General features: G+C 43.2%; 2 protein-coding genes across 4 annotated transcripts; both read left to right on the top strand.

The window, feature by feature from the left end:
- Positions 1–1,598: 1,598 nt before the first annotated feature.
- LOC113128886 (nuclear factor interleukin-3-regulated protein-like) lies at positions 1,599–4,436 on the top strand. The gene is made up of 2 exons (XM_026304509.1): positions 1,599–1,735; positions 2,456–4,436. The coding sequence occupies exon 2, from the start codon at positions 2,543–2,545 to the stop codon at positions 3,806–3,808; it is 1,266 nt and encodes a 421-aa protein (XP_026160294.1). The 5' UTR covers positions 1,599–1,735; positions 2,456–2,542; the 3' UTR covers positions 3,809–4,436.
- Positions 4,437–7,471: 3,035 nt separating this feature from the next.
- Positions 7,472–17,256, top strand: nfil3-5 (nuclear factor, interleukin 3 regulated, member 5). 3 transcript variants are annotated; one of them, XM_026303484.2, is made up of 2 exons: positions 7,472–7,901; positions 13,321–17,256. In XM_026303484.2, exon 2 carries the CDS (start codon positions 13,875–13,877, stop codon positions 15,741–15,743), a length of 1,869 nt encoding a protein of 622 aa, XP_026159269.1. In that variant the 5' UTR covers positions 7,472–7,901; positions 13,321–13,874; the 3' UTR covers positions 15,744–17,256. The 3 variants fall into 3 exon arrangements, with proteins under 3 accessions (XP_026159269.1, XP_026159271.1, XP_026159272.1); XM_026303486.2 differs by lacking the exon at positions 7,472–7,901 and adding an exon at positions 9,221–9,618; XM_026303487.1 differs by lacking the exon at positions 7,472–7,901 and adding an exon at positions 9,754–10,212.
- The last annotated feature ends 778 nt before the right edge of the window (positions 17,257–18,034 follow it).

Below are 18,034 nucleotides of genomic sequence, written 5' to 3'. Positions count from 1 at the left end.
CTCACACACTGAGGCCAACGGTCTCTGAAAAGAGGAAAAACACACTGAATGACAAAGGTCATTTGTTTTTTTCTTTGACATCAGCAACTTGTGTGTCTGGCAATCTAATCTAATGAAATTAAAGTATATTCATATGTTCTTATTTTAGGAAAACAAAGACAACACGTACACATGTTTTCCATGAAACTCTTTTCCCTTGAACTGCTTGCTATGGGCGCTCACCTGCAAAGAGCAAACGAGGACAACTCAAGCCACCATGACTACAGTCCACATGGGCTTTTGCAAAGTTCAGTTTCAATTCAATTTATTTGTAAAGCACCAGATCACAATAAAATCAACCCAAGAAACCTCTAGCAGAACCGTCTCAGTTTGGGCAGCCATTTAGGAAGATAGCTGAGTGGCTTAATCGGACCCATTAACAATGTATTAGTGCAGAATGTGTTAAATGGATTAGCAATTATTGCCTTTGGAAATCACCAGAAATACGTCAGTAATAAACTGACTCTATATCCTTCTAAACGTCTCTGGCTACTGTAATGTCAGGGACAATAAAACACTTCCAGGCACTTCCCTTATGATCAAGCACGTGGCTACTGCTGGTGATGTCACTCTGTCTGTGGTCACGGACTGAAATATCTTAATTATTTTTGGATGAATTTTGTGCAGACATTCCTGGTCCCCGGAGGATGAATCCTACTGCCTGTAGTGCCCCTCTGGTTTTTACTCTGCTGCCACCAGCAGGTCAAGATCAACTAAATAGCTAAATCTCCACAAAACTTTTTTTGTGTGGTCACTTGGAAATAGTAGCATGATAACAGTCTAAACTCATATGGTAAATGCATGTTAGCACTGTCACTTTGAACATTAGCATTTAGCCCACAGGACCACTTTGCCTATAGCACCAACATAAAACTACCAGCATGGCTATTAGTATTTCATATTCAAATTTCTGTCTCCAAGAACCATCCATCCATCCATAATAACTTTCCCTGCGTGAATCGCAGGTCTGCACATCTCTCAACAATGAGAAACCTCATCCATCATTTATATCCATCCATCCATCCATCATCTATACCCACTTATTCCGGGGATCTGCTGGAGCCTATCCCAGCTCTCTTTGGGTGAAAGGCAGGAGTACATCCTGGACAGGTCACCAGTCCATCACAGGGCTGTCTCCAATATTCTCAACATCCTAATACTGAATTCATAATACATATTCATCCTATAGTAAACTTTAGTAAGGGTTGTCTGTGTTGAAATATCTGGGGGGGCTTGATGTACAGGCCAGTTCTGGTTGAGGACATGTCCTCAGTGACAGATAAAAGTCTAACTGAGGCTTCATTGTAAGACAGTTTTTGGTGTGATAGAAATGATTTCTTCATTTAAATCAGATATTAGAAATATTCTCTGTTATTTATTCAAATTTGTGTCCATGTTAGTTAGGCAGTTTATTTCTAAGAGTAGTTTACAGTGTTATTTGAACGCAGCCCTGTTTTGTTGCTGTTTATTCTGTGTGTTTCCCCTGGTTTGACTCAACTGGCTTCCCGTTAGGAGGAGGAGGATGAGGAGGGGGAGGAGGAGTGGGTCAGCCGGGGTGAGGATCCGACCCAGGCTGACCCGATGAGCGGGGGAGGAAACGACGGTGAGATGCGGAGCACAAACATCCAAACGACCAGCGAGGCTCCACGTTGCTTTATATCCGACAGAGGAGCTTTTAGGAGCAGCGCCGTGGTCTGTAAGTAAAATCTCCTTTATGATTCAATTGTTCAGCACATCTATAACCGATTTCTTTTGCTTTGTTTTTTTAATCATGCACGAGAATCTAGTTAAATGGGTTTAGGGAAAGTTTTGAATTTTTACATCCATCATCACATATAAAACAGAGCATATAGATAAAACAGCATATGGTTTTCAAATGAGCTGTAGCCTACATATATGTAAATGATAAACTAGTTAGGGCTGATGAGTCTGTTTAGGTTTCAGGGTATTATGAAAGGCTTTGGTAGTGACTTGTTATAAATACCATCATTTTGGGTGTGTTGAGCAAATAAACTGATTCTGAATCAAATTATGAAAAAGAAATGGTCAAATTTTAGATATTTTTTTTAAAAGATTTTGTCAACCAGAAACCTTTGAATGACCCTTTGCCACTTACTTTTTATGAATTGTTTGTAAAGATATAAATATTATCAGTTGAAATTTTATTGGTGAAAAATATATATTATTTCCTGTTTTGTATCAAATAGCATCCTATAATTATGTAGATGAGTCACACTAAAATATTTATAAATATTTGTTTAATGAATTTCTGCTTTTGAATTCGTTTTTTTTTTTCGTACTGAAAATGTAATAAAACATTCAACTGGCAAAAGTATAAATGTCATTAAAATTTGCCACCTGTCAAAAAACCCTTACCGTGTCACGATGGTGTTTTTTTGCTTCAATTGGCCACTAGGTGGTGCCATTACAGCGCATTTCACCCTGGACCTTCAACCCTCAGAGAGTTGACAACAGACCCTGCACATCCCTGTCGTGACTGAACATGACGGCTCAGACTGTGGGACCCAACATCCAGGACCTGTCTGTTCCCTCAGTCCTGGGTATGCAGAGACAGGAATCCAGGCCTGTGGATGGGGCTGAGTCCTTCACTGATGAGGCTGTTTCCATCCTGACCTCCACAAGCCAACTGGCTCGAACCCTCCTGGGTTGCAACTTTACCATTAAACATAAAGAGAGCCTTGCCAGCAGTGAAGCTAAGGCTTGCAGCAGCGGTGATGAAGACAATGGTAACAACGCACGTCGCAAGCGAGAGTTCATCCCAGATGAGAAGAAAGATGAGGGGTACTGGGACAAGAGGAGAAAAAACAACGAGGCAGCCAAGCGATCCAGAGAGAAGCGGCGAGCCAATGACATGGTGCTGGAGAGACGGGTCCTGGGTCTCCTGGAGGAGAATGCTCGCCTGAGGGCTGAGCTGCTGGCCCTCAAATTTCGCTTCGGCCTAATCAAGGATCCATCTGAAGTGTCCATCCTACCATTGTCTGCTTCCCTCTGTGCCCACCCACCGCCCAGTGCAACACATTACTACCAACCTCACAATGAAGTAGCATCATACCTCAGTGCACAGCCTGGTGCCAGCACCCACCACAACCACCCTCACCCCGCCCAGCAGGGTGCCTTCTATGGACCGAGGGGAGCCAGGCCTCTGTCAAGTCTTAGTGTATCTGAAGAGTCTGGCATTTCCACTTCAGGTAGCTCAAATGTGGGAAGCCCTGTGTTTCTTGATGATACACTGAGCGAACATGGTGGGCCTTCTCCTAGGGAGCTGGTGGAGGAGCAGCAGAGCTATGACTTACACATCTCTCCCCTGGAGGTCAACGAGGGTCCATATGTAAACAGACAGGACTCACCCGAAGGTTTGAGGAGCCTCCCACACAAGCTGCGTTTCAAAGGACCCAGTGGGAGCAATGATGGAGGGGAGATGTTGCCATCCTCTGATACCAAGCACAATGGACCCCCTGTAGCTACAGTGGGGCCAAACATCCAGGTGAGGAACTACCAGCAGGCAGGATGGGACAGTCAGACAGAGAGTCAGGCTCCTTGCTCCAGGGAGGAGGCCTGTGGTGGGCTTGGACAGCAGTGTCAGGGTTCATCCTCTGGATATTATAACTCCCCTTCTCTGCAGTCGTCCACGGACAGCAAGTGTATGATAGAGGACATGAGTCTCAGGGCACAGCTCAGCTGTTTATCCCAGGAAGTGGCTCAGCTCAAGAGGCTCTTCTCTCAACAGCTGCTCTCCAAGATTGCTTAAGACCTGTGGACAGGAGGCTCAAATCCAGACTAAAGCTAACAGACGATTTCACATCGCATCTTCCCAAACCATCTATTTCAGAGACTCCTGATATCCACAGTGTAGCCACGTCTGAAACGACCCTATTTACATCTACTCTCTCTGCTGTTTAGTGGTCTGTTTGGTCTGTGATAGTCACCACACCACTACTATAAAACCTTTGTTTTTAAGTTTTAAAATAACGCTCAGTGAGTACAGAATGATTTATGTGTGATTCCTTTTCTCATGCTGATATCTGCTGATTTTGACTGAACGGAGCTGTCAGAAACACAGGAAGAATATGTTAGATACAAAGCATGCGCATAATTCAGTTTTTAACACATCTCTCCCTACGTGTTCGGTTCAAATGTGAATACCTGTCCACACACGTCTTCCCTGAGACACCGTACGTCTGTTTAACCTTTCTACATAAGGAGTATGTGTAAGGCATAAGTGTATAACATTATCTGGAGCAAACTGTGTTTTCTTTCTTTTACCTGTGTCCAGTCTATCTAATAAGAGCAAGGTACATAGAAGTCATTGTCATCACTGTTCAAAACTGTAAATGAAGTGAACTGTATTTGGAAATAAAGGCATATGTTATTTAAAAGACCTGTGATTCTATCATGAGGAGCTAATCCAGTCTTAGTATCATTTAGAGACATTACTGCATTTGTCCTAATAGATAACACATATTTTACGCTATAGTATGTTTCATACAAAACTGTCAAATCATTTTAAACTGCACTTTGCATGTCATAGCAGAATCAGAGGGTCTGGACAGAGAGAGCTATGGCAGGTGTGGCACAGGAGAGGGGAGGTGCACTGCGCATTAAGAATATAAAGTTTTTTTCAGCTAAACCGATATAATTTGAATTTCATACATGGCCTTCCCATCATCACCTTGGTGTCGGCCTGCTCGAGCTGAACTAAGCGTACTGAACTGAGGGGGACAGTGCGGCGTCGGACAGGTCGAGGGAGAGGGGTTCATGCAGGGGGAGGAGCAGGAATCTGTATGAGTCATCTATCACGTCAGCAGTATTAAAGCTATTTTTAGCACTGAAGGAGCTGCGGTGGAGACTGATTTGCCCAAATGGATGTGAAGGATACATGTTCAGAATACATTAACATCTGGAAGGAGTGCACATCTGAAGATAGAAACACTGCTGTGACATACTTCTCGTGCAAAGCCAGAAAGCCATAGGAACATCCAATGAATGATTGTTATTAATATTATCATTTTTGTTCAGAAATATGATTGACTTGAGTGAACATCATTATTCTGTATTTACACATCCTTGTGTACTTTCGTTTTCAGCGTTTAGGCATTTTTATTCAACACCAGGTGGCGCCAAGTGTCTAAGGCAGCATGGATCACTGACTCTCATTCATTCATTCTCAGCAGTGTTACTACAGAGGTGTCTTCTCCATTGTGCTTACTGTAGTATCACATGCTGCACACTCACAAAACATAGCACTCCTGCCTTCAAATGATCAGGTTTATTCAGAGAGCACAGTATAAGCAAGAGGGAGCAGCTTGGAAATTACAGTTACGTGATGTATACAAATGCCTTTTAATACTAACGCATGAGATTCAACAAATAACTGTGAAGTGACAGAGACCTATTCTTTAAGCCTTGGCCCTGTTTCTCCACAACAAGATCCACATGAGATCTTTTGTCTATGATCAATCTTCATGCAGCCAAGTCTGCCATTCCCCATGCCCTCCACCCCCACTCCGGTGCCATAAGCCATGTAGTAAGGAGTGAGAGCCTTTTGGTTGCTAGGCAGGCACCACCACACAACCACAGTTGCCAAGGGAATGCCTGCATGCAGAGGCAGCTGGAGAGATGGAGAAATATGTTGGGGGTTGGTGGTGCTAGGAGAAGGCTGGTGGGTAGGAGGAGCCAGACAAGTTCAAGGCCGCAGTTTCCACAGCATGGTCTAATGGTGGTGGTGATGGGGTGTGTGTGTGTGTGTGGTGACTCGATGCATAGACACAAAGCAGGGGGAAGGGATGCATGTGAGAAAATGTGTCTGATGAAACAGGGCTGACGTAACCGCACATGAGATATGGTGAGGATGAGGACAACTGGCTTTGTGGGATAATAGAAAAGCTCCTAAACAGATAACACACTTCCAATTCCTGCACAGAATAAACAAAACACAAAATAACAATACAATTAGGATCTATTTATAATAAAGAAGGTTAACAAAGATAAATAAGATAAGATAAAGATAAATAAGACAATAAAGATTTTTTTTTCTTGTTTTACTCCATTTAATTGGCCATGAACAGTGATAGTGAATTCACTTTTCACTGTTAAAATCTTAATATAGACCAGTGGCGTAAATGTAGATGAATGTGGTATTTATATTAAGAAGGAAAAAACAGCACATCATAGTTAATATTTTCAGACTGACAACACAATGTAGAGCTAATGTGTAAACAAAGGGTTAGCCTCTGCTGTCTGCCACTGCAAACACAACTCGGCATACTCTGATCTAACAGACAGTCTGCATGAATAGTGTGAGAGTGTGAGAGGGAGACAGACCAAAACTCGAATAAGAAAAATGCAAAAACAACATAGTACCAGAGTGAACACTTCCTCATAAACCATGAGCCTGAATTGGACTAAGCGGTATAGAGAATGGCTGGCTGGATGGATAATAAATCTTATATTTGCTATGTCAAGGATTGTAATAGGCTGTTGTAGCTGCTGCGAACATTCATTTCCAACAAACCAGCCACATCCACTTCACATCACCACTTAAATCACAACTGTCCATGCTCTCTGTACGTGCCCCTCTACATGAATACACTCACTCCCCAACAAACAACGTGAGGGATGAATGAGAGGTGAAATTTTATAAGTCATTTATACCGACATCATCAGAATCACACAACAGGCCCCTTGTAAGTGCAACTGACTGACAGTGGTGCTGTTAACATTGTTCAGGCAAAAATTAGTTGATTCAAGAATGATACAGCTCCACAGCAGCAGTGTGAAAACAAAGGCAAAGAAAACTCTACAGATTAGTCTAGTGCAGTATTAATGTACACACAAAAATATTTAGAAACACCATCTTTAAACTGTTGGCAATATGTCCACAAGGATTCTGGCATCCATCCAGTGTCTTCAGTGATGTGTAGTAATATAATGGTGTGAAAAATTTAATTTGATTTATGTACCCCATCTCTCTATCTCTCTATCTATCTATCTATCTATCTATCGATCTATCTATCTATTTGTACTGACCTTGTATATACATGCTCCAATGACTTTACTGCATAAAGTTTGTGCATTCTTATATAATACCTGTAGTATCGCTTATGTTGTGTAGTCCAAAGACACTCCTGTCTGTCTTCATGTGACACAAGCACATATACATTACAGAACAGCTTCAGGCTACTGGGTTCCCAAAATGGGATCATGGGAGCCGCCAAAGGTCGAGCCATTATCAGAATTAATTTGACCTTTGTTTCATGAAGTATCAGCAGGAGAAAAAGTCTAATAATGACCGCTGAGAGAAGACTGTGCTCACACAGGGCATGCTGTTACATGCTATTATTGGAGCTCACGGTGACTGTGTGCACGCTGTCGTGCCCTTGTTCTAAACTTGTGCAGCATTACACGAGGAGGATGGAGAGGGACGCGGAGACGGAGGGGTGGAGAGGAGGGAGAAAAGACAGGGGTTAATGGCACACACGGAGGCTGTAGCATGGAGAGAGATAGAGGACAAAAACGTGACTAGGCAGCCTAAGAGCTGTTATGCAACCGCTGACCTACTAACACATATTTCTAGAAAGGGAGCCGGAGAAACTGGAGCAAAGTGTCCGGTAGCGCACAACACACACGCAGCCCGAGCCAAGAGACAGAAACAGCATCCATCCGACCCACTGACTCGACACAACTGACCCGAGCAGCGACGGGAAAACGAGAAGAAAGTTGATTTTTGCCCTGTTTTTGTGGAGGTTTGTTCTAAAGGGACAGGGAAGGAGGAAACAGGAGCGAGACAGCTTTTGTGTCGGGAAGCTTGAGTGTCTTTTTCCCCTCCTCCAGGACACGGAAAGGTATGTTTTGACTGAGCTGTGGCTCCTCTTCGGCTTTTGTCTTTGCCTGTATGTATGTATGTATGTCTCCACGTCCCCCCGTCCCTGTGGTCAAAGATGGGCTGTGTGTGTCTCAGCTGTGTGTGAGTGTGTGTTAATGTGTGTTCAGACACCGACGTGATGCTTGTGGCCGGGTATTGTTCACATGGCGACTCCCGGCAGGTCCGCGTGTCTGTCCGTGACTTTGAGACGTTTGCGGCAGCTTTTGTCACGTAAAAAACACGACACCCGGCAGGATAATATGCCACTTTGCTTGCCCGTGTTTTATGTTCCCCTCCCCCGCCTTGCTATTAATAGGAATACCGGGATATCGTTGTTTGTTGGCCGTGGCTCCACGTTCCCGAGCTCAATGTCAAGGCGAGGTAATTTTCCTCATGGTGGTGTTTTCCAGGGGCTGGGGGCAGCTGCTGTGCTCGGGCTGTGGTGTCTGGTTAACACAGAAACACCGCACTACATTGCCCTGCACGTGGATTGCTTTGTTTGTATCAGTATAGCTTGTTGTTGTTGTTTTAATGTAGGTCACTATAGATCAGTGTGGTTGCAGAGATATTCATTCATCTGTTCTTGGCTGAGGCCAACACCAGCCTGGATCACAGCCTCATTTAGGGCACTGGTTAAAACTCAAGTCAGGCTGGAAACTCAAACTTTGCAGTTCAGTAAGAACAGATATGCTGTATAGCAATGATAGTACTATTACTACTGAGAATAAACATGTACTGGAACTGCAACCTACCATTTAACTCATTATTGTTTTTAATATTTCTATTAAACCTCTTTTTTGTCCATATGTGCCTCATTTTAGAGGTTGTGTCACATGATAAAAGGTTCAAGTTTAAAGGATCAAAGAAGCAGTGTGGTTTCTAATCAGAGTTGAATGACTGGGTGATATTTTTTTTGTTTCACTCATAAGGTGTGTTAAGTAAAGCTCAGAGCTTTGCTGTGAGGGAGTTGGAGGGGTATGACATAACCAGCACACAGCAGGGAGAAGCAATAAACAGCAGCTCTCTCCTGGGACAGAGAGGCCTGTAATTGATTCCCGTTCACACCCTGCGCTTTCGTCCCACCATTCATGCCCCGATTAACACCGAAGCTGTACTTCTGAAGCAGAGAGATATTTAGTAAGTCTGCACAGTGGAGATTGTATTTTACAAATGCTTTCATCAGTGATGTAACGCAGCTGCTCAGTGTCTGTGAGCTATTTTTAACTTGCTCACTATTTCTCTTCCAGGAGAAAGCATGGAGCAGAAAATGCGGGGTTGAGGCTAAAGCAGATGTAACAATCTTTCTTATTTGGTGAAAAGTTCGTCTCCCAGGATCCCAGCAAGGCCATGACATTGTTGTGAAATTAGAATAACAAGTGAACATCCAGCATGTGATGCAATGCATGGAAAGCCCGGTCTGGTGAGAGCAGGCACATTTTTAGTGAGCTCTAAATCCGCCCGCTGCCAGCCTGTCCTGTTTCAGAGCCGTGTGCTTTGCTCTGTCCCAGCCAGAGCTTGAATATAGGTCAGACCTGTATCTGGGTGAGGAGACACGCGAAGTATACGGGGCAAGCCGTGGACTACTTTAACCACTTTCAAACTACGAGGCAACACATTCACACAGACTTTAGTAACTTTTCATCACACTGTTTTTCTACTTGAAATGAAAATTTTGTGAGTCCTTGTGAGTTCACATTGTGAGTATGCTGGCTGTAAGTAGCTAAAACCTTTATCTTGTTGTTGTAAAGATATTGTAAGAAATCAGAAATAGACAATGGCCTCGTGTATGGTCACTTTACCTGAAGTAAGGTTCAAAACACTAAACAGGATGTTATGCAAATAAGTAGGTATGTAGTAACTAAATCTAAAAACAAGGTCAGGCCTATTTCTTTCGAAACAAAAATTTGATTCACTCTTCACCAAATGAGAAACTGTCTCTCAAAAAAGTGCTTTTATCTGTACCTATTAGTGTACTGCCACCAATCATTACTAGACATGCTTTACTAATCACATATTATTCTGAGGAAGCGTTAGACAACTTGTAGTCTGACATATGATCTCACTGACTGACCTGAAATGGATTCTGGGATTCCTAATTTTCTTTCTTGACACAAAACCATGAGGCAAAATGGAGGCTCATAGCTGGAGCTCCTCCACGTGTGTGGTGGATCACTTAAAAAGATGGAGGAGGGGAAGAGGATGCCATGCGTTTTACTCACACTTGCCTCCGAGGGGGTCAAAGGTGAAGCATTCCCCGGAGTGGCAAGTGTCTGGGAAACTATACGTCAGAGGTGTGTTTTTCTCAGCCAGCAAACCCAGGGAAACAAAGTACCTGCAGTGAACCATTCTTTTAAGTGGGAAATTAGCTTCTGCATAAACAGTATCTCTTTGTCAGTATCTCTTTGTTTATTAGCTCAAGCCTTGGCTTTTATTCACAGCCAGTACACCCCAGTGCCTCTGCTGCTGTGTAATATGCATGTGTTACACAAGCTTTGCTCCGCAACAAGAGAAATTCAGAGCACGTACGTTACGAGCAACAACAGCAGCCCCTCCCCATGCAGTCCTGAGAGAGAGCCTGTTATGTGTGAATTTGGCTGCAGAGATGGGTGTGTGCTCTGACGTCAAAGACTCCCTGTCTCACTGTCGTTTTTCATCTGCTACTGATGCATATTGTTACGTGCTGCTGAAAGCATTGCAAGTTTCTAGAGAGAACAAGGATCAATGTTGCATAAGAAAAAAATCACTGGGACATTCATAATCTGATTTTTGGGTAAATGACGTATTCAGGTTTGTCTCTTTTATTCCTCCTGCTGCAGTTTCTTTAAAATTCCTCTTATTTTGACCAGCTGAATTTCAACCCCATTGCTTGTCCCTAACTTCCTTACCTCTTTCTGTGGCTCTATTTTTAGAGTGCACTATAAGACTCTCCTTCCCTCTACTGCCCTCCCTTCCTTGCAGTCCCACTGACCTATTTTATGGCGCACCGTAAAAGACAGGAGGAGTGTTTACTGCTTAGCGTTGTTTCTAGGTCAGTGGGACAGCGCAGATGTATGCGTGCTTCCTTTCCGTCTGCCTTTGTTTGGCCCAACCACCCCTCCCTGCATGTCTTTATTAAAATTATTCTGGCCTGGGGAGGTGGAGGACTCCTCTACATGTTTCCACATCTGTTGACGGTTGTGTCCAAATCCCTCTCTGTTTAGTGTTTCTTTTTCAAGGAATGGAAACCAGTAAAACCTGGTCCGCCACTTAGGGGAAAATTCACTTTGAAGAATAACCTGCTGCATACATAGACTTAGCCCGAGTTACAACATAACAGGCATAGGCAAACAAATGGTTAATTATTCAGAGCAGTTAGTCAAGATCTTTCAAGGTCACACTGCAGGTTTTTTTTTTCCAACTGTGATATTATGTAACAAGGTCACTGGGAAAGAAGAGAAATGCCATAACAGGTCTGGTGAAGATGTTTACTAGATTGAACAGTGATTAGGCATTGACTGGGTGATGGTGTGAAGTAAGTGGTTTGTGATCTGGGAACAGTACACTGCAGATCAGCAAAAGAAGGTTATTGCAAGTCTACGCTTTTTATGATGTGTGTGTTATTTTTGCTCTATTGCCATCACAGTATAATTAACATGAACAGTTGGTGGATATTTTTTTAAGTCTGCCTTTCTCTGAATGCTCCATGTCTGGTATCACACTAAATACTTCACTGTACACTGAGAACTCCAGACAAAGTAAAGCAGCACCCCAGAATCCCTCTACATCTTCCTATGCCTGGCTTTATCTTTGGACGTCATAGTTAATTAAGACATTTTTTATGTAGGATCCTCAAAATGATAATTTCTCTAATTTTGGACTGACAACAAAAGCAGCTGCAATAAAATCATACACTTGCACTGATGGCACTATATGATATTAATACCAACTTTTAAGGCACAAAGTCAAAGGCTGCAGAAGTTGTGCAGGGATACACTTTTTGCTGCTTCAGTAGCATAATACAAATCAGACAAATGACTCTAGGGCCTATATGTTTTTTGCATACACATGCTTCTTATTTGCAAGTCTGAAATTTGAAAGTCTGAATAGAAGTTGCGTGACATCTTAAACAGCACTGTGGTGAGATTGGAAAGGTGATTTCCTTCTGACGATGTAGTGTCCATTAAACTGTAATTGTGTTTCAGTGATGTTTGAATTGTGGTGCTCTGAAAAGTAGCAGAAAAATAGGGGAACATGAGGCTAGTAAAAGCATTCATGATAATAGAATTAGTTCCATGTTTAGTGCCAGTGTTGCAAATGAAAAGCAACACCAGAGGAGTCATGTTACCCACAGGCACAGTGACCTAGATTGTTGCATTCCCTGTGCGTGTGTCATAAAAAGATGTTTTCATGTTTGTAATGGATTCCAGGGCTCAGTGGATGATGTGTTATTAATTACTCTGTATCAACCGTGCAATACTGTGCAGCAAGAGAACCAGAATCAGGCTTAAAACAAGAGCAGCTCTTGTTATTACATAACACTGGACTGCCATCAACATTCGTCTGCATTTGGCACCGCTGTTAACTTTATGGTGTAAGAAGTTGGGTGGGCAGAGCTTCCTGTTGAGCTACGATGTTGACACAGCACAAGGAAGTTCAGCAGCTTGTGGTGTTGTGTAATTTCAGACAGTTTGATGACTACCAGGCACAAACACAAGGTCTAACACAGATATGTGTCCAGATGTGTCAGTAAATGTAATAACTCCCATAAGTCCATTTCAGATGTTCTTCAGTGAGTTTATTACACCACTATCAGTTTGGTCAAGCATTTATAATTTATTTTAGTCCCCTTTGATGCATTAGAAAAAATAAAATACAAAAACAGAAATTATATTTGTTTCAAAATACATTGTACTAAAACTACCAGAAGTATATAAAACATCAGATTTGTCCTTAATCTGTCAGTCTTTGCAGAACTGACATCCGGTCAGTCTTCCTCACTTGATGATATGTGAACCCACACTGCCTTACACAAGAGCTCTGAAGTAGCAGCACATATGTATGATTAGTCCCAGCCACAGCCCTGTGCATTTGTGTGTGCTGCTACTCAGACTCTGCAAATCCACCCACCTTTTCTCTGAGAAGTCAAGGAAACAAAGAGATGAAAGACAAACATTGTGTAACTATGTCATAGCTGTTTGGTGCAGGTTGTGTGTGTGATAAAGAGACTGTGTATTGGTTCTAAGTCTTACGGGTTACACTGAAGAGCTTTGCATTACATAAATCTGACCTGACTAAAATGTATATACATGCCATGATGAACTACAGTGCTTTTACTGTGAATCTAACTCTCTAACGTGCTCTCTCTCTCTCTCTCTCTCCCTCCCCCCGCCCTTCTCTCCCTGTCTCCATAACTCACTCAGTGGTCAGCAAACAGCAGCACTGAAGCTGGATCCTCAGGGAGCCCCAAAGTAGTCGAACTGACCTACATCTTGTGTGTGATGCTGAGAAGCAGAGCAGCAGCCTGACAGGCATCACAACTCTGGTGAAGATAGAGGAAGACGCCAGTAAACTCAAAATCACCTCTAGCGAGACTACAGAAATTGCTTTGAACTACTTGCCAAGACAGCTGGAAGACTCTTTGCTCAAAATACACACTTGATTCTTTTTTTAGTTTCTTTGCTCAGAACACTAGTTCAATGTCTGAGGTTTTTGTGGAGTTCCATCTCTTTTTAATCTTCCTGGCTAATTTGGACACTTGAACACTTGGATCTAAAAAAAAAACAACTAAATACCATAAATCAATGAGGCTATCCCTTCAAAGAGCACAAATACCTCATCCCAAAGTTTTTGCAGATCCTGCGACATAGGTCAAACTTCTTAGCAACAAAGTAGAAAGCTCAGATAATTTTACATCTATTCCCTTCTCCCCTTTGCCCTTTGCTAGAGTTACACTCTGGCCTCAGGCTGGGAAAACATGGAAAGCCTCAGCCTACACCTCCCCTCCACCAGCAACAAGAATGCCGTAGAGGCAGACACATTTTCTTCCTACAGTGGGAGCCTCCCATCCCCTAGTTCTGAAGGTGGAGTGCGGCTCAACCGCCCGGCTAAAGGTGGAAAGCCCACTGTGACCTCCCGTCGCAAGAGAGAGTTCATTTCTGATGAGAAGAAAGATGCTTCCTATTGGGAAAAACGGAGAAAGAACAATGAAGCAGCCAAGCGCTCAAGGGAAAAGCGTCGCCTCAATGACATGGTGCTTGAGAACCGTGTCATGGCGCTGAATGAGGAGAACGTACGTTTAAAGACAGAGCTCCTTCAGCTCAAGCTGCGCTTTGGGCTCATAAGCACAGCCTCCTACATGGAGAAAAGTCAGCAGATTTCCAACAGTGCTGCAGGTGGCAACACTGGTAGCAATGGGAGCTGTACCAGTGGCACCCCAAATAGTAACGCCTACCTCTCAAGCAGCGGCTACTCTAGTGCATCCCAAGTGATGCTGAATTCGGACTCATCTGAAACTGAGCAGTCTGGCCGTGGTGAGCGACACACCACGCTCCACAAGTACTCTCCACGGGGATCCGTCTCTGACATGTCTGACGGCTCCTCTAGAGACAGCCCAGAACCTATGGGCTACAACATAAAAAAGGAACCATTAGGTATGGAGATGGATAGACTGGAAAGCAACAGGATTCACAGTGGCATCACTAATGGAATACCCAATGGAAGTGGAGCTTACCCTGGCAACCACACTGTTCTGGTTTCACCACACCAGCAGACCACCCCATTGACTGAAAGTGCCATGGACTACCAACACCATCAGCAACAGCAGCAGTGTCACATGGAGGCCTCCAGCTCTGCTCCTCAGGCCACCTCTGCACAGAGAAGCGTCATCCTGTATCGCTCCAGTAGTGGATGTTACCCCATGGAAAGCCAGAGGCTGGAGGACCAGCAATCTCAGCAAAGCAGACCACTGCAGCATGGCCAGCACACGCCAACCTCCAAGTACACTGACTGCTCAGTTACCATCACAGAGGTGGCTGAGAAGCTGGAGAGGACAAAGACATTGGACTCGCCTCAGTATGAATACACCAATGGTCATGTTGAGATAGCAGAGGAGCTGCAGGAAAATTACAGTTCCAACACCCAACAGCAGCGTGACAGCCACCATCGTTACAGCTACCAGGACCAAGAGAATGGTCTACAGCATGCAGAAAGCCACCAGAACCAATTTGCCCCTGATTTGGTCCACAGTAGTGAAGAGGGCAAGTCCTCCCCGCAGCACAATGGCTACCTCAACACACTTGATGAAGAGCCTCCACTGCTCACCTATGAGGGGGGCCCCAGAGCTGTTGGCTTCTACCAGGAGAACTCCTCCACTAAAGACACCTCATCCAGTGATGGGGATCCTCGTAGCTCAGACAAGGAGGGCTCCACAGATGACGAGTCCCCTTCCTCATCCTCCTCAGACATCAGCAACTACCACCAGAAGGCAGTGGGTGCTGCCAGTTTGCACGGAGAGTGCCATGCTGAGTTCAAAGGCACTGCCCTGCCTCACAAGCTCCGCCTCAAGTACAGAGCGCTGTCCAACGGGGCAGCGGGAACACAAGTGGAGGGTCCCGTCAGCACCTCCATGTCTCCCTCTCCCACATTGCCGCAGCACCCTTACTTAGCACTACCCAACAACCCTCACAGTGGCCAGACAAATGGAGAGAGTAGAGAGGTGGAGAATGAGACTGAGTACGCAGAAGAGGTCAAGCCTCAGGTGAATGAGAGGGCAGAGGCTAAAAAGGAGGGAGGCAAGAAGGGATCCAGCAGCGGTAGGGGTGGACGTAATAAGAGGCGAGATTAAGGACAAATGTGCAGCTTAAGCATTTTCCTTTCACCTCCCTGTTGTCTACCGGACTACAACTATGAATATACTCCCATTTTTACCTTACAAGACAGAAAGAAGCCAATGAGGTGTAGCTAGGAAGTGTTTGCGCCATAAGTTTCACTGTGTCACCTGTTTCCCTTCCTTTTATTATCTCCTACCTCCCACTGACCAATTAAACAAACAGATCACTTAATGAGAGAGGGGACAGAATGAAACTCTCCCGAGCTGCAGTCTGGGATATTTCCCTTGTGGAAAATTCAAACATTATTCAATTATTCATTACTGTAAACTGCCTTGGTGGCTGGCCAGCATTTATTGTGGCATTATGGGAACATTCCTTTAACCAAAGATACACACCCAACCTTTAGTGTCTCCCTTTTTGGCAGAGTTACATTCTTCCTCCCTCTAAACACATATGTACCACCCTCCTCCCATCTGCACAAAAGTCCCCTTCACTTCTGAAGCACTTAGATTGTATATTACTGTGACATATAAATTTGCATATATGGAATATATATTTTAAGAAGAAAATGTGGCAAAAACAACAAAAAATAAAGCAGTGGGGGTTGTGGAAGATGTAGACTTAAAGTTGATCGATTTGTTCTTGTTGAGACACCTTGTATAGCCACGCTGTCTAAAAAAAAAAAATGCCTCAAAGGTAATTTTTTTCAGATTTATTGATCAGCTTGAGTTCCTTAATCAGGTGATCTATGCTCTTTGACCCTCAAAGCTGTCAAAACAGTCAAGGCCAGTTTTCTGCATATCAGCCAAGGCTATGCAGTCACACATTGCTGTTGGCAAAACCTGACAAAGCACAAGGTGAGCCTTGTTTGCCAGCCCGTCAGCTAAAATCAATACATCTACATTTTCCAGGCAAAAATTGTCTAACAAGTGACATGGCTCTTCAGTGGCGAACAGCAAAGCTGCTCTATCTTCATAAGGTGCCTCTTTATTGTGTTGTCCCTTGTCCCTGCACTGGCCAATGTCTTTAACAATCCCACTCACCTCCACACTGAGTTGTTTTAGCTACAGTAGCTGCAGTAGTTCATACAGTCTTTACAAGTTTAAGTGTTTCACTTCCTGGTGCCTGCCTCTGGCCACTATGTATAAATGTAAAGTTGTCTCTCTCTTGTATACTACTGTCATTATTTTATTATTATTTTATTAATATTGTTATTTTCTATTATATTTGGTTATTATTTTGACTATCCTGTTGTGTCATTTTGCTCTATGCTCTTCCTGGTTGTGCTGTGTATTTACCCATTCTCCCCTTTGCCCCAGTTACCATTTGTACTCTGTGTTACTGTATAATCTTTGTTGTTTGCCGAAAGGTTTTCCAAAACTGGGGAAAAAAATGAATATGGCTTGTCCATGAGTGATTATGTATTGCTATACTTCACGTGGATATGCAAAATGGTTATTAAAAAAACACCCATTTTTGATTGTGAAAGATTCAAAAGGGGGAAAAAAATAAAGGTTGTTGAATTTATATGAGTGTTTTCAACTTTTTGAGTCTCTTTTTAACGAAATGCACTTAAATCCAGAGTAGTAGAACAACCACTACCTGGTTCACAGATCAGACAGCAGCATCTGCCACTACAGTTCAGTGTGAGCTGGCACATCAAGAAAACTTTCAGTCATTACACTACTGAGAATAAAACCATAACAATACACAGACAGAAGGGAATCTGTTCAATAAGTTAACCTCATATGTCATGTATGTTTATAGTCATATAACACGACTAATATAACAACATCTAAGAAGCAAACAAGCTTATATATGCATTTGAAGAACATTTCAAAAGACAGCAAATATTGAACTAAAAAGACAAACAAAACAGTCAGTGCAGAAATGATTTAACTGAAAATTATAGGATACAGTCTTGTGGAACATGTTCTGACCATTTTGGCATCTTTCAATTCGTCGTTTTGGTTTTACCGATATGTCATGATGTTGGTTCAGTCTCGCTGAACTCATCAATCCCATTTGGAGTAAATGTTGGACTGATGTTTTGAATATAGCAACAAAATAGAAGAATCTCAAAACAGTGCTGCCTTCCTTGCACCAAATGGTGTAGTGTAGAGTGGATTTATGGCCACCAAAACAGCCAGAAACATGATTCCAAATTCATCCATCCATCCATCCACTGCTATAATACCACTAGTGTGTGTCAGCCTTAAAACCACATACAACATAGTGTTACATCAAAAAAGCATTAAGGCATTCTGTTTTTGATCCAGTCCAGAATTGCTCAACCTTATGAATC

This window comes from Mastacembelus armatus, chromosome 1, assembly GCF_900324485.2.
Source record: "Mastacembelus armatus chromosome 1, fMasArm1.2, whole genome shotgun sequence".
Lineage (NCBI taxonomy): Eukaryota > Metazoa > Chordata > Actinopteri > Synbranchiformes > Mastacembelidae > Mastacembelus > Mastacembelus armatus.
The sequence above is the reverse complement of the archived record's forward strand: the minus strand, read 5'-3'. Positions and strand labels throughout refer to the sequence as shown.